At 41.7% G+C, this 26,396-nt stretch overlaps 1 protein-coding gene across 1 annotated transcript in view; it reads right to left on the bottom strand.

Moving 5' to 3' along the window:
• The window catches only part of jade2 (jade family PHD finger 2), a 143,193-nt gene extending 119,845 nt beyond the window's left edge, over positions 1-23,348 (bottom strand). The window contains exons 1-3 of the mRNA XM_033978797.2: positions 22,629-23,348; positions 3,227-3,290; positions 947-1,029 (exon numbers count right to left, since the gene is read on the bottom strand). Of these exons, the coding sequence (XP_033834688.1) occupies positions 947-1,029; positions 3,227-3,290 (147 nt within the window). The 5' untranslated portion in view covers positions 22,629-23,348. The remainder of the gene's footprint in view (positions 1-946; positions 1,030-3,226; positions 3,291-22,628) is intronic.
• Positions 23,349-26,396: the final 3,048 nt, after the last annotated feature.

The raw sequence follows: 26,396 nt of genomic DNA, 5'->3' as shown, positions 1-26,396 counted from the left end.
GCAGCAGAGCTCGTGTCAAACTCCTACAGCAGGAAGTCGTGGACCACATCACAGCACGAGGCCTGCGGTTCAAACTAGGGCAGGATATGAAAACAAGATGCCATATTTGATAACTATGTTTTGTTTTACGATAACAATATTATAATTATAACAATATTATAACTTTTTGGCACAATAGGTTCAGTAAATTTAAAAAAAATGCACATGCCTTAATTTATGAGTCAAACTGGGTCAAAATAAAAACTTCACAAAGCCAATTCTAAAGAAGAACAAAGTAAAATCATGAATACAATTTCCCTTTTTTTCGTTTTTACACTTGTGTGGTTTTGCAATTCATTTAGTTTCTTTCGATGAGTGTGTCAGCCAATCAGCCAGTTCACAGATTAAACCTACATTTAAACTGTCAGCCTCAGGTGTGTGGGCTACTGCCGGTCGCCAACTCATTCTGAGAGGAGCAGGTGTGGAGGAGAACTGGAAATTACCGACGGCATCGAACGCGGCGTAATCTTAGTTTCACAAGTTCAAGCCATAAACACAGCCCCTGTTAGGTACTTTTCCTGCGTACAATTTATGGGTGGGTGAAATAAACAAACAAGTATTATATTGTTTTAGTTTCTTATTATGCTTCTAACTGCATTAATGGAAACAAACCACTATTAAAGATCCTGTATTACGCACAAGTGATCGTTATTGGTATCAGCAAATAAATGTTATTGCCTCAAAAAATCCATAATGGCCCATCTCTAATTTACAGGTACATTTTAGCAAATCCAAGAATATCAAGAATGCAAAAAAATATATAATAAAATGAAAAATAATCAAGATATACATTGTCAATATCGCCCACTTTTAGCGTCCCTGTGCATTTTTCAACTCCTAAAAACATTTTCCCCAAGTTCCTGAGGAGCACACGGATGCAGCATGAGTGTATCAGGATTAGACTGACCTCTGAAGGCTTCTTGTGCGGGTGTACGACCCATGTGCTGCTGGTGCCTGTGGATTTGGAGCGCGACCACGACGTCACCGGACCTGAAAGAAAACGTCACACAATCAGAGAATCGTACATTTAAAATCACTAACTTGACCAGCCAGTCCACTCTGCATTTTTACATTTTGTTCTGACCATAGAGCGTGACGTCCATCCTGACTCGGGACGGTCCAACCACAGCTGCTAATTTGTATCACATATTTCTCAAATGCAGAAGAACATTCAGAACAAAATCTGTAACTTCTTTCACATGAGATAAATAAGAGTTTGGTGTTTCATCTGTTGATTCTGCGGAAATCTGCTGTTTCTCAGTCTTCTGTGTTATCATTTTATTTTTTACCTGTAAGACGCCGTGCTCGTTTTGACACGACCGGACCATGTGTCAGCGACGCCCGTTTGCGATCTTAGAGACAGGATACGGTGCTGCAAATAAATCACCTGACCTAAAGAATAGTGCTTAAATAACTCAACAATCCCATGCACTTCAGCACATGTTTGTAGACGTTTAAGCTACAGGGTTTTACATGGAATAAGACGCCATGGAGACACAGGGAGGGCATCTGACACACATGGCCATTTCAAAACAGGTAAAAAACTACAGGGTTATGAACTTTCACACATAATATTTAGTTGCAGAGGAACTTATGTTGATGTAATTTCAGTATTGGGGGTTTATCAGTCGTGTTTTCAAGTCAATTGTGGTTCATCTTCCAACTTTATCTTCACGCCATAAAAATAATCCAAAATATTAAAATTGCATTATTGTCAATTAGCTCACCCAACGCTAAATAAGCACTTGCCAATAGCGTTCAATATAAAACACTCTTATTTTTCTGTAGCGGCTATGCTAATCTGATGCTAATCTCACATTCAGAGCTAGTGCTTCAGGCTAACAGCTAAATGACTTCCCCACATCTGCGTCTCTTTTCTAACCCCATGATTTGATTTAATCTGGTGTAACTCGGGTTTATAAGTTTACTCAACCCTCCGAACGCCTGAGGGGCTAGAAAATATTACAGATATTTTAAAACGTAATTGAAACGCATGTTGACAGGTTAATGCATAGGCAGAAGTTACTGAATACATGAAGTCAATACAAGGTAGAGGTTCAAGTTTAGAAACGATTTTGGGGAAGAAATTATAATAAAATAAAATATGACTAAGGTTATTTGAAATGGTTGACTGGTCACAATTAGTCGATTAATCGCTCCATCCCTAGTTAGATATTTACTTCATATTTAAATTGAGATATGTTTCGTTTATGGCCGATACCGATCAGACAGTGGCCGATAAGCTTTAACGATATTTCTGGGCTGCTACGCAAGGACGATTTTGATTATTGATTATTATTATTGACTATAATACAAATTAGTTTTAGACATCCACAATCCTGTTTTTACTACAAACCCATAATGAGCAGTGTAATTCTATTTTGCACAAAAGTAAAGAGCTTTATGCAGCAATTGTTGAGCCCAAATCAAATATCAGACGAGGCAGGAGTTTCAATGTCGATAGCCGATACGTAAAAAGTCAAAATCTCTGCTCAATATATCGCAAAAGACGAAGTTTAAATCTGTCAATTGGACAAATCGTGTAGGAGTGAAGACGTTCGCTGTGAACTGAAGAAGCAGCTTGGATGACACAGACATCTGCCCGACATATCAGTCTATGTCTATTTTTAAAGAGCATATGACACATTAGACTCTTTTCTCTAAAACATGGTCAACATCATTAGATTTGAGAAAACCTTGACTTGTAATTTTGATGAACATTTTGGATGGAATTGGTGACAGTTCACGACGAGATTCTGTTTTTGAACTCACTGCCACTTTCTGTATTTTGACTTTTTGTCTTCTACTTTTCTTCACAAACTGCCACTTAACTGGTGCAAAACTATGATAAATATTTACCACAGGTACGATTCCATATAAGAAAAAATATGAATCAAATGCTCTTTAAAGTGACTCCTGACTTCTTATAGATAATATAGCTGATATTGTTTTTTTTTTTTTTTTATTCCAAAACTAAAATGTTAATAAAATAATCTTGTATCTATGTAACAGGCCTATCCAGGATTTATCTCAACTGGAACCTGCTTCACGTCTCCCCTTGTAACGGATCCGGCGCTAACGCTAAAGCCAAGTGTGTGTTTTCAGTTCACACCGGGCCTAATGAGCTCTCACTGACGCAGATAGTGCGGCTCCATTTGACACTTTTTCTCAGTGAAGACAAACTTACTGTCAGTGGTGTCGGAGTCTACGCTGCTCGTCGAGTATTTCCTCCTCTTCCTCTCGCTCTCCATCTGTCACACGGAAAACAAGAGGGAGGGGGGTAGGAGAGGAGGGGAAATGAGAGAGGGGAGAGTGAGGGCAGATAGAGAGGTATAGACGGAAAGATAAAGAGACAGAGAGATAGAGAGAGAGGAGAGACAGGAGAGAGGGGAGAAAGAGATAGAGACAGAGAGAGGGGAGAGTGAGAGCAGATAGAGAGGTAGAGACGGAAAGATAAAGAGACAGAGATAGAGACAGAGAGAGCAGAGACAGGAGAGAGGGGAGATAGAGATAGAAACACAGAGAGAGGAGAGACAGGAGAGAGGAGAAAGAGATAGAGACAGAGAGAGGGGAGAGTGAGAGCAGATAGAGAGGTAGAGACGGAAAGATAAAGAGACAGAGAGAGAGAGAGGTAGAGACGGAAAGATAAAGAGACAGAGAGATAGAGATAGAGAGGGGAGACACAGGAGAGACAGAGAGATAGAGACAGACATAGAGAGGAGAGATAGAGAGATGGAAATAGAAAGAGAGAGAGGGAGGGATAGAGAGAGAGACAGAGAGAGGAGAGACAGGAGAGATGGGAGATAGAGAGACAGAGATACAGACAGAGAGAGGACAGATGGGAGAGAGGGGGGATGGAGATAGAGACATAGAGAGAGGAGAGACAGGAGAGAGGGGAGAGGGGAGATAGAAAGAGAGAGAAAGGGAGGGGTAGAGAAAGAGAGCAGGACAGAGAGAGAGAGAGATGGAGGCAGACCGAGAGAGAGAGGGGAGGTGAGAAGGAGGAAGAAAGAGAGGTAGAGATTGAGATAAAGGAGAGGAGAGGGAGGAGAGGAGGAGATAGAATAGAAAGAATGAGAGATAGAAAGGCAGAGAGAGAGCGAGAGAAAAGAGAGAAGAGGCAGGCAGGGGAGATGGGGAGAGAGAAAACAGTGAGTGATAATTTGCTCATATAAAAAAGTACACTTAAATGTGGAGTCATTCACACTTTAGTCAGAGGTGGCCACGGCCGCCCTGGGACAGACTGACAAAAGTGTGGCTGTCAACCTGCACCTATGTCCCTTCTAACTACAAATAATAGTCACTCTCAGCAAGATGTGTAAAATGCCAAGGACACAATAACAGTAACAGAAATTGAATCAAAGCAAACTCAGAAAATGTGTTTCTGTCACCAAAATGATCCAACTACAGTTACGTCTGAAAATGCTATATTTGTTCAAAAAGGCCTCAGGAGAGATCACTAGATTATTCAAACATGCGTCTAAAACCTCTTCAGCCATATTTTAGATGAAGGAACAATGTTTTAACATGGTATAAAGTTCCAAAAAAAAGTACATTTTGCATAATACTGGCCCTTTATAAAATAGTTAGCATAAATAAGATGTGGAATGTTTGTTGACGCGTTAATCTTTAAAAGCACATATTTATCTGTGGCTCGTTTGACGTTGTTCGAACCAAATTCATCACATTTTTGACGTGGACAGATCCAAAGGTGTTTTGTGTTCCTAAGTATTTACCCAGGTGCCTCAGAGCAGCACATTTCTCATCATTAGTTTAAGTTTAGAGCATCATCCATCAACATGAAGTTTGGACAGATCTGATTAAACAGGAGAAAACCAGACCTGCTCTAAAAACAGGCTTATGAGGCGCATCTATCACCAGCGCTAACGTTTGGATTTAAACACAGACAGATACAGAGGAGGGCAAAGATAGACATTTATTAGCCCCATTCACACATACAGCCCGACCTGGGAATTTACCTGCACTTTTCCAGATCAGTGATTATGTGTGAACGAAGCCAGAACAGATTTTACTTTTTTATTATTATTATTTTTTTATAATTTCTACATTTTAGATGCAAACAGAAGACATCAAATATATGAAGCAAGATATATGAAATGATCTAGTAAAGAAAAAAGTGAAACAACTCTGCTGGTAGTGGTGGTAAAAGTAACCATTTGCTTTTTTGAAAAATATTTAGTAGAGTTATTCACTTTTCTTTACTAATAACTTAGATAAAACCATATATCTTACTTCATAAAATTGATGTCTTCTATATGTATCTAAAATGTAGAAAAAATAAACAAAAAAAAACAACAGAGTGAGTGGGTGTGTCCAGACTTTTTACTGGTAGTGCATGTATGAATGAGGCTATTGATACTTTGCAGTTAACGTCATCAACATTCCCTGGATAGTGAAGCTAACTGTATACACTGCTCTGTCTGAAGCTCTGACTCAAGTTAGACTTTAAGGTCAGATTGTGTTAAAACAAAGATCAAAACAAAGATCAGATTAAGGAACTGACTTAGCTGGAACTACAACATTTGCACTGATTTGTGCTGCCAAACCGGTCCCTGTCACATAACATTACAGTCACAAGCTAGCTAGCATTAACCGACAGCTTTTACGTCAATCGCACACGTTATTTATTGAAAATCAAACTCCTAAACAGGACTGTGATCACTTGTATTGATCACAGGCTCCTAAAAATGTGCTATTTAAATTCATTTTGTATTTATTCTTGACTTTTCAGATAATCTTAATGTGCTAATGTGTGCATTGTGTCACCATGGTAACTACTTAACGTTCCGCCATAGACATACATGCAGAATCTCCCAGCACGTCACCACAAATTATCAATAAACACAAAATTCTCTGTCTCTACCCGTCGCTACAACTCGATCACTTGGTGCGACTCTGCTCGTAGTTAGATCAAATCAAACGCTTCTTCACATATAAATAAATGGTAAACAAGGCTGCATAATTTGGGAGAAATTGCAATTTTTTCAGACAAACATTTGCGATTTATGTTAAGAATGTAAGAATAGGTTTTGTGCAACGTTCACATTTTAAAACAAATCCAGAAAAACTGACCAAAAGACTGAAATATGAACTGACAAACTAATGCAAGAATCACATTTCAGAACATGTTTGTACAGATCTAAACTACAGGGTTAGCAGTTTTTATGCAGAATAATGACAGAGGGAGATTTAGTTGTTTGTGGAGAAAATTATGGTACCTAAAAAATTACAGCCTTTGCGATTTTACTAACTGCATCCATTCAAATAGCGATTTCGATGGTATAATGTGTCTGTATTGTCTGAATAGCTGTGGGCTGGGAGAGATCACACTGAAGTTTTGACCAAAGCTGCAGACTTTTACACTGCATCCTCACGTCGGCTGCTAAAGCGACACGAATGTTACTACAAACTCCACCAAATGTCTCACACTTTAACACAACTCAACTGAATAATTAAAAGATCTGTAATTAATTATAAACTAATATCAGATTCATATAATTTGTTTAAACTTTTCTGGAAAAAGGTCCACCACCCACTTGTCTGCATCGACATTAAGGTAAGGTTTATTGTCCCTGTAAGGAAATCTGCATCTGCATTTGACCCATCCTTCAGTGTCTCTGGGTTAAACCTGCATTAGACCCATCCCTTAGTGTCTCTAGGTTAAACTTGTATTAGACCCATCCTTCAGTGACACTGAGGGATGGGTTTAATGCAGGTTTAAACCAGTGTCTCTGGATTAAACCTTCATTAGACCCATACTTCAGTGTCTCTGGGTTAAACCTGCATTAGACCCATCCTTCAGTGTCTCTGGATTAAACCTGCATTTGACCCATCCTTCAGTGTCTCTGGATTAAACCTTCATTAGACTGATCCTTCAGTGTCTTTGGGTTAAACCTTCATTAGACCCATCCCTTAGTGTCTCTAGGTTAAACTTGTATTAGACCCATCCTTCAGTGACACTGAGGGATGGGTTTAATGCAGGTTTAAACCAGTGTCTCTGGATTAAACCTTCATTAGACCCATCCTTCAGTGTCTCTGGATTAAACCTTCATTAGACCCATACTTCAGTGTCTCTGGGTTAAACCTGCATTAGACCCATCCTTCAGTGTCTCTGGATTAAACCTTCATTAGACTGATCCTTCAGTGTCTTTGGGTTAAACCTTCATTAGACCCATCCCTTAGTGTCTCTAGGTTAAACTTGTATTAGACCCATCCTTCAGTGACACTGAGGGATGGGTTTAATGCAGGTTTAAACCAGTGTCTCTGGATTAAACCTTCATTAGACCCATCCTTCAGTGTCTCTGGATTAAACCTTCATTAGACCCATACTTCAGTGTCTCTGGGTTAAACCTGCATTAGACCCATCCTTCAGTGTCTCTAGGTTAAACCTGCATTAGACCCATCCTTCAGTGTCTCTGGGTTAAACCTGCATTAGACCCATCCTTCAGTGTCTCTGGATTAAACCTTCATTAGACCGATCCTTCAGTGTCTTTGGGTTAAACCTTCATTTGACCCATCCTTCAGTGTCTCTGGGTTAAACCTGCATTAGACCCATACTTCAGTGTCTCTGGGTTAAACCTGAATTTGACCCATTCTTCAGTGTCTCTGGGGTAAACACGTCAGGAGAAGTAGGACACATCTCCAGATCTTGAGCTAGTCTTGATCAGCTTTGCTCATCTTAGCTGGAGGATTTGACCCATTGTGCATGTTTTGGGTTGATGTTGAGATGTTTTTGCTTTGAATGTTCCACAGTATGTCATTATAACTTCTCTATCATCATGGAGATACCAAGCAGGTGACACCACAAGGCCAAGTTACAAGTCAGATCTGTGGAGAGACTATGTTTTTCAATTCATTTTGCCCAATAGAAAACTGCAATTAAAAAAATGAGAAAGGTTTAATGCTCTAGTTTGGAACATTCTAGTACATCAGTGACTTCTCCACAGTATGGTATTACACATATTCATCGTGCATTTAGTCAAGCGTGTTCGTCTCCATGGAGATAGACAAGTTTAATACCATACTGAAGAACAATCCAAAGCAATAACATCACTATGGAGATGAACAGGCAGCAGACTCTAGAAAAGTTACAAAGTGCACCTTTACGTTAGATGCCATTGACTTCTTCCTAGATTTGCTTTCACACCTTGTATAACATAATGCGCGAGTGAGACGACAGAGAGATAATGGGAGGAAAATCACTCAAAATGGCCGCTTAAGTCGTGTTTATTCGAGTTTAAATCTGTCGCAAAACGTTTGGTGTAATTCATTCAGCGTTTTCGGTGTTTACTGGGTTCACGTCTTGTCTTCTGCATCTGTACCAAAGCAAAGATGCGTAATGCACTCGGAACATGAACGCGTCAGCTCTTAAGTGGCAATTATATCTAAATGTTACACAATCAAAACACTGCAGATTTCATACAGGAAATACAGGGGGCAAAGAGGGTCAAACTTCAAACTTGAAAACATGCAATTATTTTTTTACTAATCACCATTTCAGTAATATACAGTTTCATGGCAGTTTACTTAAAGAGGGAGTATTAACTGCTAACACGTAACATATTTAGATCACAGCGTTACCTTTTAGGCTTTTGAAAACACTATGTTCGCCGAAAACAACATATTAACATATTTCACTTTCATTTTTGACGCTCTGAATCTCCCCTCTGTTCGTTCCCCGCATTGTCACTTCCCCTTCAGAGCGCTATCATGACACAATCAGCGTGCATCCTGCTAATTAAACTGCTGCACGTCGCTTCAGGTTTGTCAGGTTACTGTTTACAGTTTGAATCATGCTTTTGTACATTTGTGGAGAATTATTGTGTGGGACAATCTCACAGAGAACCGTAAGGAGGGTTCGAATAGAGCCCGGGAGAGATCGCTACAACACAAAAACATGCATGGGTGACATATAAAGGCTCTTCAGGCATGTTTTTGATGAGGGAACAACGTTATAACATGGTAGAAAACAGAACCAAAAAAATTGTTTTGCATAATGATCTTTAAAGATGCAGTATGTAGCTTTTCTGTCACAGTCTGTCACCATGGATATGAACAAGTTAAATGGCAAGCAGGTGAAGTTACAGGTCAGGGGTCTCATTTATAAAGCAAATTATGAAGCCAAGTTCTTTTCTTACAGGAAATGTGTGATACAGGAAGTGCTCCACTGTGTTTTTAAACTCCGCACACCTTCACTAGAATCATCTGGATCATTTCAGTCTTGGAACTGCACATTTCTACTGAACTTAAAAGGTAAAATGTAGATGTTAACTTGAAAACTACCACTTCATGACATCATAAGGTGGAACAGAGCATTTTGAGCTTTGGAGATGTTGACAGACTGATAAAAAAGGGTTATTCAAACATGTGTGAATGAAACAAAACACAACTCCAGGTCTGTTTTTGAGGTCATTATGACATGACTTAAAGTTCATAAGAGTCAACTTTGTGTAATATACGACATTTAATAGTGAGGTTCAGTTCAACCTTTTGACCTTGTCCAGGAGCATTCACTTTTGATAGACTAAAATCTGAATTAATAAGCTGATAAAAGAATTACATATATTTCAGAACATGTTTGTAGAGGGTTAGCAGCGTTTAAACAGAAAAGCTGGCCGTTTCTGGAGGGCCTTAATGTTACTTAAAAGCGACAGTATGTAACTTTCTGTAGGTGGCATGATTCGACAGAAATAGAAAGTTAAAAACATTCTTTATGGAGATAGGTAGCTTTTATGCCATACTGTGGAAAATTATAGCCAAATGAACGACATTTCCATGGAAACAAGCAGGAGAAGGTCCTTCTCCAAGCAAAACACGAGTCAGGTTTGTGGCGATGCAAGCCCGCTCACAGTAAGGATGCATCTTTTTCAGTGCAGTAAACACAACCATGATGAAAACACTGGCTTTTGTTTTACTCTTTTATTATTTGGCTAAAAAGTTACATCCTGTGGCTTTACTAAATTGGACTCATTGCTAATTGTAAGTATTTAAACTGCGATTTCGAGCAGATTGTGATTCATACTGCAGCCCTGGACCCAGCCCCACACGACCCATTCAAACCCTCCTATAAAAAACATTTCACATTCGCGGCTGTTGACATTTGGTTCCGTTTTCTTTGGAGAGAGAATTGAAAACTGTGAATCTCCAACAATGAAACGCTCCTTTTGTGTTGGACTTTTGTCACAGGCGTCTCACTCGCGGTTTCACGTCACCAGCGCAAGTGTTACTACGAATGTTACTACGAATCCTCACAACCTCCTTCACCAAATGTGACCGAGAAGAGCGAGAGCGGGACAATGGACTGAGGTTTGGTCAAGTGCGTGACTACACAAGGATCTAAACTGTCAGAGAAGAGCTGGGCAGTACTCAGCTACATTTACTTGAGTAACTTAAGAAATTGGACTTTCCTAGCAGAATATTTTTACTCCAACTAGTAATAAATTGTACTTTTACTTGGGTTATAGTTTTAGTTACTCTTCTCACTGTGAGCAAGTCTACAATCGACAATATGAAATGATTTGAACATGTGTTTCTTGCATTACTCCTTCAGAACTTTAGATTTAGTTGGTCAAATTGTTGTGTATAACTTGTGTATAACTCCTGACAGTTACTCTTTAAGTATTTCTATTTTAGTTGTAGTGTTCCCAGATACTTTTTACTCTTATGCAGTCATTTCCTGAACCACTTCGTTAAAATAATATTAACCATGTAGAAGTTTAAAGTAACGTTAGTCTTACTTATGTACAATTTTTGGCTACTCTTCCACCTCTGATGCATTGAAAGACTCATTGACAGTAACTCTACAACGAGCCAAACGCAGGTATAAGTTTTGCTCATAACACATTTCTTTCACCTCTGCTCAGTTTTGGATCATCCACATAAATCTGACACCTGTTCTACATTTTTTAAAAATCACAAAGCTTCACATTTTTAAAGTAATTTTCTCCAAAAACCAAAACCTCCTGTATTATTCTGTATAACACCTGTTAACCTTGTAGTTTAGAGCTGTACAAACATACCAAAATATGATTGTTGTATTAGTTGGTCAGTTTATATTTCAGTTTTTTTGTCAATTCTTTTGGACTTGTGAACTTTGAACAGAATCCCATTATTAAACATTTAAACCAAATCATAATTGCAATTTGATATTTTCCTCAAATCATTCAGCCCTAATTGCCAACAAGACGATGTAAAACAATAGTTCTACACTAATTTACTTAGTGAAAAGTTCCACAATGCACCTTTTTAACCACAATGACGAGCATTGCCTGGCCCGTTCCATATTATGGCATTAATCTTATCCATCTCCATGGAGACAAGCAGGTGACAGCGCCACTGGACAGCTCAGATAAACTTGTCAATTTTTTGCCTCTTGTCTCATGTGTGCCCTGTCCACCTCCTCAGAGATCACCACGGCAACAGCTCAATCTGTACTACTGCTGTGTGACACTAAAAGAGAGAGAGAGAAGGAGGGACACGGAGAGAAAGAAAGAGACAGAAAGAAGAGGGAGAGAGGGATGCGCCAATCCAGCTTTTTCAGTTCTGATACCGATACCAGGGACTGAAAATGGTGTTTATTTCCTTAAAACGCAGTTGACTTTACTACTCAAGAGATCCGGAGGAATAGAGCTGTCAGAGGGAAAAGAGGGAAAGAGGGAAAGAGGAGTGAAACGAAAGAGAAGTGAGAGAAAGGACAGATAGAAGCATCTAGAGAGAGTAAAAGAAGCAAAGGAGAGCAAGAGAGGAGAGGGAACGGAAAGACGAAAGCATCTAATGAGAGAAGGAGAGAGGAGCATAGACGAGTGTCACAGGGAGATGGACTGACATTCCCCATTACCACTTGTCGTTGGGGTTTAATGGACAGGTGAAGATTTGTGTGAGAGTTTACCGAGCTGACAGGTGACGGCAGAGGAGAGTTCAGCGACAGGGACAAAGACGGGCACGTCCAAGAGCACTTTATACGCGGAAGATTAGGGATGGCCCGTGATGACGTTATGATGAATTCCCGAGTGTCCCGATAATGAGAACCGGAAGAGATTCGGACAATCCAGGAATCTCGTATCGTCGTTAAGTAAAGGACTGTAAAACTACCCACAAACGTACAGAAATCACTTATGCTCTTGTTTGAACGTTCCAGGCAAAGCAATAACACCAGACCCTCCACTAGAAAGGTTACACAGTGCCTCTTTAAAATGGCATCACTATTTAAAGTACACAGGATCCTAAAAATGTGTGCCCGTGTACTACAGTGTGTATTTGATGAATGAGCCGGCCGTGTGCACTCAGCACTTTCACTGTTCAGTTTTACTCCAGGTGTAACAGCAGCTGCCCCGAGGCTCAAACAGGGAATACACCGCGATGGAGACGGGACCAAAACTCTCCAGCGAGGTCCTGACCGAGATCCAACCGCAGATCTCTTAATTTACAACCAGCAAGTCCCGAACGCCGTAATTATGTAAAGCCACAGTATGGAATTTTTGGTCAGGAATAGACAAAAATAAAAGCTTGTGTTTGTTGTTTTTTTTTTCATTTTCGTTGTGTTTATTGCAATGAAAAACATGCATCCTTGCTGTGAGTGGGCTTGCATCTCCACAAACCTGACTCTATTTGGCCTCTTCCTGCTTGTTTCCATGGAAATGTTGTTGCTTTGGCTATAATATTCCACAGTATGGCATAAAACTCGTCTAGCTCCATCGAGAGTGTTCTGAAGTATGGTTTTAACTTTCTATTTCCATGGATCACGCACCTCTAGAAAGTTACATACTGTAGCTTTAAGTGACATTATGTAAACAGCATGTTCTAAAGTGCTGTGTTTTATTTATTCATTAGTTTTTACTGATATCAATTCTAATTTTGATTTATTTTTAATTGCAAAACACTGGACATGACGGCCCATTTATTTATGCTATAATTATTTTGTTTATCCAATCAGAAGCAGAATGAGCCTCATGTGACTCTCTCCTTTGGCTCGTCAGTTTAAATGCTGAAATTCGATTGGTTTAAACTTCTCCCTGATTTGACCTCAGCACCTGCAGACAGTCATGAATCAGTGCTTCAGTGCTAGTGCAGCCTCTGAAACTCAGAGTGAATTCTGGAGGTTCTGAGTTGTCACACGAGACATGACCTGTCCATGTACTGACAACGAGAAAAACTCATCTCTCCTCCCTCTCTCCTCCAGACAGTTGTTTATTTATGCCCAGGGAAACAGCTGGATGACAGTTGGATGGACAGTAGACAGAGAGAGAGAGAGACAGAAAGAGAGACACTGAGACAGAGAGAGAGAGAGAGAGCAAATGAGAGACAGAGAGCAACATAGAAAGACGGAGAGAGAGACAGTGAGAGACAGCGAGAGAGAGACAGAGGGAAAAATTTGAAAGAGACAGAGAGAGGGAGAAAGAAACACAGAGAGAGAGACAGAGACATAGAGACACAGAGAGAAAGAAACAGTGACAGAGAGACAGAGAGAGAAAGACACAGCGGCAGAGAGAGACAGAGAGAGGCATAGAGAGAGAGCGAAAGGGAGACAGACAGATAGAGAAACAGACAGAGAGAGTAACAAAGAGAAAGAGAGAGTTAGACAGAGAGAGGGAAATATAGAGAGAAAGAGAGCGAGAGACAGAGAGAGCAAAATACAGAGAGAGACAGAGCGAGAGAGAGAGAGAGAGAGAGACTGCTTGTCACCTGACTGTTTCCATAGTTCAATAGAGTTCAATAGTTCAAAAGTGTGGAACATTCCATTAAAAAAAACTATAATATCTCCATGGAGACGAGCAGATCCACCTGAAAACTCCACCAGAAAAGTTACACAGTACAACTTTATGTGCAAGTAACAGTTCCATCAGAACAGATTTTTTCAACATTGAATCGTGTGTAATTTAGTGTGAACAGAAAAAGGACAACAACAGCTTGAAGGCAAACAGGGAAACCTGCAACAGTCTCCTCTCTCTCCTCTCATCCCTCTATCTTTCTCTCTACATCCCTCACTCTCTCTCTCTCTCTTTCTCCCACACAAAACCACAAACGCTATTTTTGGAGTCTGTCACTGTAGAGGAACTAGGCAAAAGTAAAAGAGAGAGGAGGAGAGAGAGAAGAAGAGAGAGAAGTTGGACAGAGAAGCGAGAAAAAGGTGGGTAGACTGAGAGGAGGAAGCGAGAGAGAGAGAAAGGGGGAGTAGGGGGGGAGAGATGAGGGAAGAGGGGGAGAGAAAGACGGTGCAGAAAGAAAGAGGAGAGAGGGGAGGAAGAAAGAGAGAAAAAAGGAGGGAAAGAGAGGGAGCGAGAGAAAGAGGGAAAGGGATAGAGAGAAGGAGTAGTGGAACAGAGGTAGGAGACTCAGGAGGAGCAGGACTCAGAGGAAGTGAAGGAGAGAGAAGAAAAGCAGGTGGGTTATGTTTGAGAGAAGCTTCCTACTGTTTGGCCGTAAACCATTTACCTGCTCTTCAAACGGTGAACGTGGATAAAGGGATAAAAAGAGAGAGAGAGGAGGAGAGAGAGGAAGAGAGGAAGAGGAGGGGTGGTGAATAAAAAGTGCAGATGACGACTGAGGGAGCAGGTGTAGACAGATGCTCCTCACTGAAGGTGAAGAGAAAACCCGACACAGAGACAGGACGGTGTTTTATAAAAGAGACAGGACAAGTAAATATGACCAGGAAGTAACTAAATACATTTACCAAAAATACTCTGAATACTAAACCTGTCACAATAGCAAATGTTGAAGTTAAATGATAATATTGAAACTAATTTAAGCCACTGATATAATAACCCAAGAGCAGATTTAAACCACAAAAACTATTCTAAATGTACAATAGTGTAAAAATATATGAGCTGTAATAAATAAACAGCAGAATGAAACACTTTACTGCTTTAGTTTGTATCTGTAATGAATCATCCAAGTTATTTATTCAACCTTTTACGGCTTCTAGCTAAAAAATAACCGAAAAATTCCCCAGTACTGCAAAGAAAAAGTACACACGATAAATACTGACACCAAAAACATATTGTTCCAGCTTTTATATATTGAAAGATAAGTTGATATAGTAATCAGTATGACAGGCCTAATGAATACTAATTAGTTACTCTTTGATTTGGTGGTGTTCAGTGTACAGTTACTTTTTAAAATCAAAGGAATACTTGGTGGTACTTCATCATACAATTTAGGCTTTGAAGTGCACAGTATTAGTGAGAAAAAAAACATCGCTCTTGCATTTTGTGTGATTTTTATTTCCTAATTGGACATAAATTAATTCATAACAAACCTTGCATTATATTTTAGTGAAAAAACATGATTTATAATTCCAAACATCTTCATTTTGCTGCAAGTCAGTGTAAAATATTCAGAATATAGTACTCTAATTGGACCATAATGGAATACTTTACAAAATCAAAGTATTTTCTCATCACTGAATATAACTTTTATATAGAAGTGATCCCACATAGTTCAGTAGTGCTGGCTGAAAGCTTTTTTAATACTTTTTTTTTTTCAAATGCACTGTTTAGACTTGAGTTTATCAGCACATACATTTTATTTTTAGATAAGTTGAAGTTTAGATGGAGCTCAAATACAACCCCCGGACACATTCTTCAGGAGAGGAGTTTCACTGCATTTTAATAGAGGAATCATTGGTATCGGATCAAAACATGATACTATCCTGCCATAGGATCAGTTGGTATAGGATCAAAACAAAACCCCATCATTACATTCAGAACGACAGGTAAAGTTCCTCCCTCCACTTTCCTCTCCTTTTTACCCTCTCCTCCTCTCCAGCTTTTACATTGTCTCCTCTACCTCTCTTAATTTCCTATCCATCTCTTCCTCTTTTCTCATTGTTTCATTCTTTCTCTTCCCCCTCTTCTTCCTCTTTTCTCTCTTCCTCTCCTGCTTTTATTTTATTTCCTCTTCTTCTCTTTCTTGTATCTCTCAATCTCCAATTTATTTATGCCTCTCCCTCTCCTATCCATCTCTTTCTCTTTTCATTCCTTCTCATTCCTTCTCTTCCTCTCCTCCTCTTCCCCCTCTCCTCTCCTCTCCTCTCTCTCTTCCCCTCTTTCTCCTCCCTCTCCATTGCTCTCCGCACCCTCTCTCCTCGCTCTTAATCTTCTTAATCTGACTGGACGTACACAGACATTTCAAGAGAATCAGAGTGAGTCACCGTGACATCATCAAACTCCATTTCCCAGAAGCCCCTGCAGCGCCTCATCAGTCAAATTAAATCAGATCACAGTTTGAATGGTACCAGCAAAAGCTCCGCACATTTTTCAGGTATTGGTATCGGCGAGTACTCGAGACCAAATCACCGATCCTGACGTGTGTGGCTAACGCTAACGCCCAGAGGAAGTGACAAAGTAGAAAAGTAACACACCTCATCATAAAGACCATTATATTTGCCCAGTACTTTAGTCCTCAATATCTCTTTTATTCTTGTGCTGTGACAAAATTGAATAGCCTAAAGAAAATATACAAGATCAAAAACCAAAAGGCAATCTCTAAAAGGCAATACTCTTCTTCACAGTATCCGGTATCAGACTGGTGTCGGTATCAGACTGGTATCGGTATCAGCAAGTACAATAAGGCCAAGTATCAGTATTGGACTGCATAGCAAAAATATAGTATTGGAACAACACAAATTTAAAAGAAGCTGTACATGATTTTTACTCTCTTAAAAACCTAAAAAACAGAACTAGTTCAATTTGCAGAAGTCCAAAGTTATTCCTCACCGCAATGAGTTTAATGACACTTTTCACAACTTTCAAAGACCAGAGCGGAGTTTTGCCATCACTGTAAAGCTAACATCAACTAGCATGCTAATTGTGCACTTCCTGATCAGCAAAAGCAAGTGGTTAGGAGGAAATTGAGCTATTGACATTAAAGTCTGTATTGTTTAAGAGCAGGTAATCAATACTGAATGCCATTTTTGATTGTTTTTGAACAGAGAAAAATGCAAATTGAAAATTGTGAGTGCGATTTTTGATATTTGTTCATCCTTTGCGATACTTTTCCATCCTGTGCGATACTTTCCCATATGGCACAGTATCTCCCGTCTCTATAGAAACCATTTAAACCTCTCCACTCGAGTATGTTGTTGCCTTATGGTTCGTGGAGTAAAATAACTCTAGAGGAGCAGTGATGGGCAGATGACAGACAGAGAGAGAGAGAGAAAGAGAGGGAGGGAAGGAAGGAGGGAGAGAGAGGGAGACAAGGAGAGAGAGCAGTGATAGACAGATGACAGATGGAGAGAGAGTCAGTAAATATGAATCTGAAACAGCCAACAAGAAAAACTCCAAACTAGAAAAAGAGTAGTAGTTGTATTCCCTGTACTTCTCATTCTCTCATAGTAGCAGTAGTAGTAGCAGCAGTGGTATGTAGTGGTAGTATATTTAGCATTATACATAGTAGTAGTAGTAGTAAAAGCAGCAGTAGTAGTATTAGTAGCAGCAATAGTATAACAGTCGTACTTTTAGTAGTGGTTCCTATTTGATCCTATTCATGCACTTCTCATTCCCTTTCCCATAAAAACATAATGTTCCACACTGAGCTTTTCTGGGCCATGTGTCCTCCTGCAATGACATCACCACTGGCCCCTCCCTGCTCTGCTCCTCTGCTTGCTACGTCACTGCTAATGCTAATCGCCTGGTCACACGGTCGTCCTTACCCCCTCTTTTCCGCCAATCAGGAGGCAGGGATCGCACACACATCCACGCGCACAGGCTCCACATGGAGATGCTCTGGGACTTTGGTCAAAACAAACTCTTGTGTGTTGGGGTCGAGTGGGGGGTGGGGGGATGGAGGGATCATCACAACCTCACAAGAAACAAGAAGATGCCAAACAACTAAAACTGCAATATTGATCTTAAATTGTTTACTAATTGCCTGTGGGATACGGAATACACACATCTCCCAATCTTTATGAAGATGTGAGTCTGGTCAGCTGTGAATCTCCACGAGTTCAGATGGGTGTGATTGACAGGTGGATTAGCCAATGAGGGACACACATGGTCTATCTGTATCAAAACAAATATGGCTGCTTATGAGGAAAAAAGGAAAAAAATATCACAGTGGACTGAAAAACATCACACATTTTTGCAGAATCAATAAGCAAAGCACTAAATTCTGTTAATGTGAGGTCAGAGAAATGTCTTTTTATTCTAAATGATGGTGACCGATGAGCTCCTTTAGCTAATCTTTTACAAATCTGATTAGTGACGGAGTGAGTGGTGACCAGACTGGTATCCCTGTGTATAAAAAAATACACATATAAGTCTGGATTTGCCACACAAGTTTAAAAATAGAGAGCAGTCCTCTTCATAGTCGTACTGTAATTCACCAAACCAAGCAGCATTTTAAATCAGTTCAAGCTTCGACTAAGCTAACAATGATTCAAAGCTCATACAAGTTGATTTTACAATATTTCTCTTTTTTTATATAAATGCATTCTTTGAAATTTACAGTTTACGCTTGAATCTTTCTTGACCCCAGTGTAAACCAAGGAAGTGATGAGTCTGAGCGATCCACTTCAGCTTTTGTAAACAACCACTGTCTCCAGGCAAAAAAACAGAGCTCGGGGAAAAGAAGGAAGAGAGAGGAGAGAAATGAAAGGGGAGGGGGGGAGGGAGAAGAGAATGCGGGAGAGAGGAGAGAGAGAGAGAAGGGGGAGGGGGAGAGAAAGAGGAGAGAAAGCGAGAAATGGAAAAAAAAAAAAACTGGCAGAGGCGCAGAGAGATTGGGCAGAGGAGAGAGAGAAAGGGGGAGAAATAAAAAACTAGAGGAAAGGAAGAAAGGTGGGTAAGAAGGATGAAGGGAAAGAGAGGAGAGGGGAGAGAGAAAGAGGAGTGAGGAGAGCAGGGTGAAAAAAGGGAGAAAGAGAGGGAGAAATGAGAGAGGAGGGTGGGAGACTAAGCTTAGGAGAGAAGAGGGGAGAGGAAGAAGAGGAGGAGAGAGAGGGAGAGATCAAAAAAGAAAGAGAGGGAGGAAGGGAAGAGAGAGGTGGAAGGAGGGGGGGAGATGGACAGAAAGGAAAGAGAGTATAAATGAAGAGAGCTTTGGGAGCAGATATGATGGACACTAGGGAGGGGGGGTCTAACCAAATGCCCCCCACACACAGTGACTCATCTCCGGTTACAGAAAAACAAGAGGTAATAATAGGACTGTAGTAGTAGTAAATGTCATAGCAGCATTTTTATCTTCTATGTGTTTGTGGTAACAGTTGTTTATTCTACTATTGTCTTTTTTCAGCCCAAATGTTGCTGTGACATGTCTCCTCAGCTCAAAAAGAGACCACAAACATGGTCGCTGGATTTAGGAGGCAACAGAGATACAGAAACATGCCAACGGGACTATAAACCGGGACGAGAGAGCCTTGTTACTCTCACACACCTGAATGGATCTCAACAGTCACACCACTCTGAAGTCTGCTCTGGTTCTGGAAGTACATTTTTCATTTATTTTCCCCATAGACTTTCAGAAATATTAAGAGTTCAAAGGCATCGCAAAGGCTATGTGCAAATTAATATCCATAATGCAGTCATTGTAAGCACATTTAAAACAATATTTGGCAAAATGTTTTAATAACTTAGCTCCTTCTTCACCACAACCAATAATTCTAATTAAAATCTGTTTCTGAAACTTTATAAACAGCTGAGTCGAAAGGCAAAGCTTTTGATTTACTGGTAAATCTACATTCCTACTCTCACTTATGGTCATGAGTTTTGATTATCTGTAATGATCGAATGACTAAAGATTACAGATACAGGCGGTCGAAATAACTTTCCTTCACAGGGGGGCTGGGCTCTCGATTGGAGAGCTTGGGGTAAAGCCACTGCTCCTCCACATGCAGGAGCCAGCTGAGGTCGCTCAGGCCGCTGTTCCAGGTGCCTCCTGGATGTCTCCCTGCGGAGGTGACCATTTCTCACCAGGAGATACCCCAGGGAAGTCCCAGGACATGCAGCAGGGACTATGTCTCTCAGCTGGCATGGGAATACCTCAGGATCTTTCCGAAAGAGTTGCAGGAAGTGTGCATACCTACAACCCAGCCCCGGATAAAGCAGAAGAAAATGAATGGATGGTCTTGCGGTCATTAGTTACCACAGAGCTGATTGGCCCTGAGCTTTCAAAGTTTTTGTTTTTTTTTTTTCTTCTGAAAGTCTATGGGAAAAATGAATGGAAAATGTACTTCCAGAACCTGGGTTAGGCGGTCACTGTTGAGCTCCATACTGTATTGAAGAAGTTGCACTGCAGATGGCGTTATCGTCCTGCCTCTGTGTAAATCAGCTGAGGACATCACAGCAACATCACCTGACCACTCTGAGGAAGACTAAGTGAGTAAACGAAACAAAACTGTCAAGTGTGAAAACCAAACTATTGTTGGTCAGAAAAAAATGATCTACTCAAATAAATGATTGGAAGACCACATTAACCTCCCAAATTCAGACAGATATTTCAGTATTGTTTATACAGAGGGATATCAGTCTGGTCCCCACGCCCTCGAGTCAGACCTCAAGTCAGAACCAAACATGTTCATCCAATCAGATTTGTTTTTTCCAGTGGTCACCCATCATTTTGAATAAAATTACGTTTCTCTCACCTCAGATTAACAACTGCTTTGTGCATTGATTCTGCAGAAATCCACCATGCTTTAGTCCCCTGTGATATATTTTTTTTCCTTTGTTACTCCCTTGTAAGCAGCCATATTTGTTTTGATATGGAAGGATCATGCTTGTGTCGTGTCCCTGATTGGCTAATTCACCCGCCAATCACAAGCATCTGAACTTGACAAGATTTACCGGTGACCAGACTCACATCTTCACAAAGTATTGGAGAAGTGGGTGTTCTGGATCCTAGGCAAGACAGGACTAGTAACAAGAGTAGTAGTAATAATAATAGCAGTAGTAAAAATGACCAAAAAAAAAAGGGACAATATAAAGATCAAAGCAGCCATACTTTTTTTTCTCCTTGAATCTGACGAGCACTTTAACTATAACACTAAACTGTTGTCACGGTAATAGAAAAATAAAAAAATAAAAAATAGTATGAATGATCTAAGGCCCAACAGATTAAGCCACCAGTCGATTACATCATCCAAGTTTGGAGTCTTCTGAGAATTTGCACCAGTGTGAAGGTTTATAGGAAGTAACAGGCCAATTAACCACAAACACACTTGTACCAACTTCAATGAATAATTCCTGTGTAGGGCTGAATGATCACGAACAAGCGTATCACATTTCAGAACATGTTTGTACAGATCTAAACTACAGGGTTAGCAGTTTTTATGCAGAGTAAGACAAGAGATTTAGTTTGTAGAGAAGCTAAAAAAAATAAAAAATAAAAACTGCAGCTTTTACGATTTGCTAATTGAGTCCATTCAAATTACGATTTTGGTTTGATTGCGATTAATCTTGCAGCCCTTCTCCACAAAAACAACAGAATCTTCTAGCAAAGCAACTCACTCTCTCTCTCTCTATGTCTGTATAACACTATCTTCCTCCCTCTCTCCTTCTCTCCATCACTGGTCCTCCCTCTCCCACTTTTTCCCAATTTTTCCCTTTCCTCTCTCTCTCTATACGTCGCCCTCAAACTTGCTCCACTGCATCTCTCTCTCCTCTCTCTCTCTCTTCCTGTCTTTTTCTCCTTCTCCATCACTCATCCTCCCTCTCCCACCCCCCTTCACCCTCTCTCTTACTCCTTCCCTCCACTCTCTCCCGCTTCTTCTCTCAAACTTGCTCCACCCCAAGTCTCTCTCGCTCACTCCCCCTCTTATCACTCTCCTCTCTCCAACTTGCTCCATCTCCCCTCTCCCACTCCCTCTCTTTTACATCTTGCCCCCTCTCCCTATCTCTATCTCTATCTCTCCCTCTACCCCACCTCTCCTCCCTCTTTTAATTCCTCTCTCTCTCCTTCTCTCTCAAACTTGCTCCACCCCCTCTCTCCTTTACTTCCTCCCTCCCTCTCTCCTCTCTCTTCACCTCCCTCTCTCCTCTCTCTTCACCTCCCTCTCTCCTCTCTCTTCACCTCCCTCTCTCCTCTCTCTTCACCTCCCTCTCTCCTCTCTCTTCACCTCCCTCTCTCCTCTCTCTTCACCTCCCTCTCTCCTCTCAGCACATTTGTCAACATTTCACGCACAAAATCAGACCTGGCCCGTTTCCAGCTCCTCACACGCCCCCTGGACCCAAACTTCACATCAAAGTCCTGGTTTAGACCTGGTTTAGACCTGGTTCAGTCCTCCAGAAATGTTGGCAGTGATTTAGACCTGGTTTGATCGTAAGTTTAGCTCCGGTTTAGTCCTAGTTTAGACCTGGTTCAGTTCCTGTTCTGGTCCCTGGTTAAGTCCTGGAGCAGTCCTCTCCTTCCCACTAAACACAGGAGTTCTCCACGGTCGGTACGGCCATGGTCAAGTTTTGCCCGCCCCCCCTGCTCCTGCTGCCCGCCTGAGCGCCTCCGTTTCCCCGCTGCAGCTCCGTACATGCCCCGCTGAACCCCCCCCCCCCCCGGGGCAGAGCCCTCACATGCCCGCCCCGCAGGCTCTGATCCTCGGAGCAGAGCCCACACATGCCCGCCCCGGTGTCCAGATGAGTGTTTACCTTGTTCTTGGTCAGCCTCGAGCGCAGAGACGTGCTCCGGAGGTTAGGAGCTCATTGGCGAACAGGGACATGTAGTTTTGGGGTGAGCCGTAGTTCGCGTGTCCCCCGCGGGCTGTGACAGGACTCCCTCCCGCTGCGCTCTTCTGACAGCGCTCCGCTCCAAACCGCGGGCTCCAAAATAAATCCACGAGGATAGATCCAGGGGGTTTGAGCCTCGGTGTCCGCGTGCAGAGGAGTCCACGCGCTCACGCCGCTGTCCTCGCGGTGCGCTCGTGCCCACAGCCCCGCGCGCGGAGGAAAGCGTGTCGCATTTAGAAAAGAGCCAAACGCCGCGCTCTCCCGGAGCTCTCCCGGAGGTGCAGCGGGACCACGGCTCCAAACCGCACAGAGAAGAGATGCTTTAATCCAAACGATGAATCAGAAAGAAGCGAGCGAGTTTTGCAACGTCCTTCTCAAAAACCCAACACTGCTCCGCTGCTCCCGTCCTCTCCCCGGTCCTCTCCCCGGTGCTCTGGTCCTCTTCCCGGGTCCCCGCTCCGTGCACGCCTCTTTGCACGCTCTGGGCTCGTCTCTGCTTCCGGACTCTCAGCCTCTTCAGGGCAACAACACGGAGGACTCTACAAACGAGCTCCAACATCAGCTTGAAAACTCTTTTGGCGCCATATTTATGGCGTACTTTCAATTCACTGTACCACCGCAGAATGCACTTCCTCCTGGCACACCGCGGGGGGACTGCGCCGCGCCGAGGCCGCGGGGAGAACTGCACATGTGCCCATTACTGTATCATGGTTTAAGGCTGAGAGCGTGACTGGAGCATTTCCGAAGTACAACTTACACAAAGTGATTGAGTGTAGACCTGCGTGAGCTACACTGTGTGGAACATGGAGGGAAATCTGTTACAGAGAGAAAACTGTTGTTCAGGAGCAAACAGGTGCTGCATTATTCAACTCCCATGGGAACAACAGGTCAAGTTTGGAGCATTATGTTCATATAGGCCTATATAAATACAATAATAACCGAAGTTCAAACAGTTGGCAAAAGATGTATGTTTAGTGACTGCTCTGCTCTCCTCTCTCTGCATGTGTCTCCATGGACACATGGACATTTGGACAGTCGCCTTTTTCAGTGAAGGCCAGGACACACTGGAACACACTGCCTAATACCAGAAAGTCATGTGTCACAATCAAAGGGTTTAAGATTGAACTAAAAAAAGCACCAAAGAACACCCAAAGAACACCCAAAACTGTAAGCATTCATCTCTTTAGGTCATGCACTTCAGTGGCTCTGTGTGTGGAAGGGTGTGGGAATTTTAATGCACGTATAGTTTTTGTGTTTCATCCCATCATCACTTGTCTGTGTTTTTTCAAATGTTTGTGGGTTGCTCTCTGCTAGGAAACAGAGCCAACTTGCCGATGTAAATTGGCTCAAGGCTAACATGCAATGGCAATATTTATGTTCCAATTGTTTTTAAATAAATAAATGAATACAGTGCATAAGAGCCCCACATGAGTCTCTCATTTGGGTTGTCAGTTTCAATGCTGGAAACTAGTGCTAGTGCAGCCTCTGCAGCTCAGTGAGTGAATTCTGGAGGTTCTGAGCTTTTACATGAGGCATGGCCTATCCATATACTGAGACTGAGAAAAACGTCTATGTGGCCTCTTTCTGCAGGTTAGGGTTCAGTTGTGGCTGCAGTTGCCTTGTTAAACTATAAGAGGCAGGCTACATACTGTTCCTTTAAACTATACCCAAGGCAGATTTTGATTGACCTTTATTTAATCAGATTGAGATTTATTTAATTTAAGATTTTAAGTTTCATTTTCAAGGGGAGCCTGTTGTAGAGGAAACTACACAGACACAGGGAGAACATACAACCTCCGTATAAAAAGGCTCTACACCACCCAACAAATGAACCCTGCTGTGAGGCTGGAGCACTAACCAATGCACCGTCAGTCATTCACCCAGACCCAAATGACTGACCTGTGCCAGTGTGATTACTTTATCTCTCTGTTTCAATCTGAAAACGTGCAACAATTGTGTGAAAACTGCACTCCATGCTCAGTGGACCGTCTGTGGACCTGCCTCTCTTTGACTTAAAGGCTCTGTACTTGATTGTGTATTTGAGCAAAATGTGTCTTGCCCCAGAACACATATATTGCATAAAGTGTTCTCAAAATAAGTCCACTGTGTGCTGACTGCATCTGCACTGCCTGGCCAAAAAAAACCAAAAACAAAAAAACATCGCCACCTGGATTTAACCAAACAAATAGGTTGGCGTTGCTGCAGTTGGTCTGGTCTAGGTTCAGCAACAGTCTGTGCTCAAAGAATGAGGTCAGCTGACACCTGAATATACTGAATGACCAGGTTATTCCATCAATGGATGTTTTCTTCCCTGATGGCACGGGCATATTCCAAGATGACAATGCCAGGATTCATCGGGCTCAAATTGTGAAAGAGTGGTTCAGGGAGACATCATTTTCACACATGGATTGTCCACCACAGAGTCCAGACCTTAACCCCATTGAGAATCTTTGGGATGTGCTGGAGAAGGTTTTGTGCAGCGTCAGACTCGACCATCATCAATGCAACATCTTGGTGAAAAATTAATACAACACTGGATGGAAATAAATCTTGTGACGTTGCAGAAGCGAAATCGACACAATGCAAAAGCGAATATGTGCCATAATCAAAGCTAAAGGCAGAACAACGAAATATTAGAGTGTGTGACCCTTTTTTTTTGGCCAGGCAATGTAATTATAAAGCGTTTTGTTGTCTGATTATCAGGAAGTGCACTGTTAGCATGCTAGTTGTTGTTAGCTTTACTGTGGCAACAAAGGTCCGCTCCGAGAGTTGTGGAAAGCACTTAAAAACTCATCATGGTGAACAATTAGGATGTTCAGAATGCATAATGTAAGTGAGGAATAACTTTGAACCACAGCAAACCATTTAAAATTAACTAGCTTTTTTTTTTTTTTTTTTTTCTAAACAGTAAAAATCAGATACAGCACCTTTAAATTGATTTTTATTTCAATAAAAGTTACCCTGTCCTTCAGTTTGGCAACCGTCCAACCCACACACATCTCTTTATGGACTCAGCACAATCGTGTTTATAGTACTTTTCTCCTCCCCTCCCTCCTTCTCTCTCTCTCTCTCTCTCTCTCTCTTTCTCTCTCTCTCTCTGCTCTCACCATCATTCTCTCTTTTCTCTCCTCCTCCCTTATATATCTCTCCTTCTCGTCTCTCTCCCCTTCCTTCCTTCTCCAATCTCTTTTTCTACCCTCGTCTCTCCTTCTCCATCTCACTCTTGCCTGTTTCTCCTTCATATCTCCACCTGCTCTCTCTCCCTCTCTCTCTTTCATCTTCTCCTCTCAGTTTCTCCACCCTCTCTTTCTCTCCTCCCTTTCTTTCCCACCCTGTCTCTTCGATTTCACTCTCCCTCCACTCTATTTATTCCTTCATTCTCTCATCCTCATTTCCTCCTTCTCCCTCCTTCTCACCTTCACGTCTTTCTCCTTCTTTCCTCCTCCCTTCCTCTCTATCTCTCCATCCTCCCCCTCCCTTTCATACCCTCGCTATCCCCTCTCCTCCCTCTCCCTCTCCTCTATCTCCTCTATCTATCTGCCGTTCTCCTTCTCCCCTCACTCGCATCCTGACGCTCTCTCTCTGTTCTCCACCCCTTCCTCCTCTCTACCCTCTCTCCTTTACCCACCCTTTTCTCTCTCTCTCTTTCCCTCTCTCAGACTGAGCAGTTTGTATCTAAATGATTTCATG

This window comes from Periophthalmus magnuspinnatus, chromosome 14 (genome assembly GCF_009829125.3).
Source record: "Periophthalmus magnuspinnatus isolate fPerMag1 chromosome 14, fPerMag1.2.pri, whole genome shotgun sequence".
Classification (NCBI taxonomy): domain Eukaryota; kingdom Metazoa; phylum Chordata; class Actinopteri; order Gobiiformes; family Gobiidae; genus Periophthalmus; species Periophthalmus magnuspinnatus.
The sequence above is the reverse complement of the archived record's forward strand: the minus strand, read 5'-3'. Positions and strand labels throughout refer to the sequence as shown.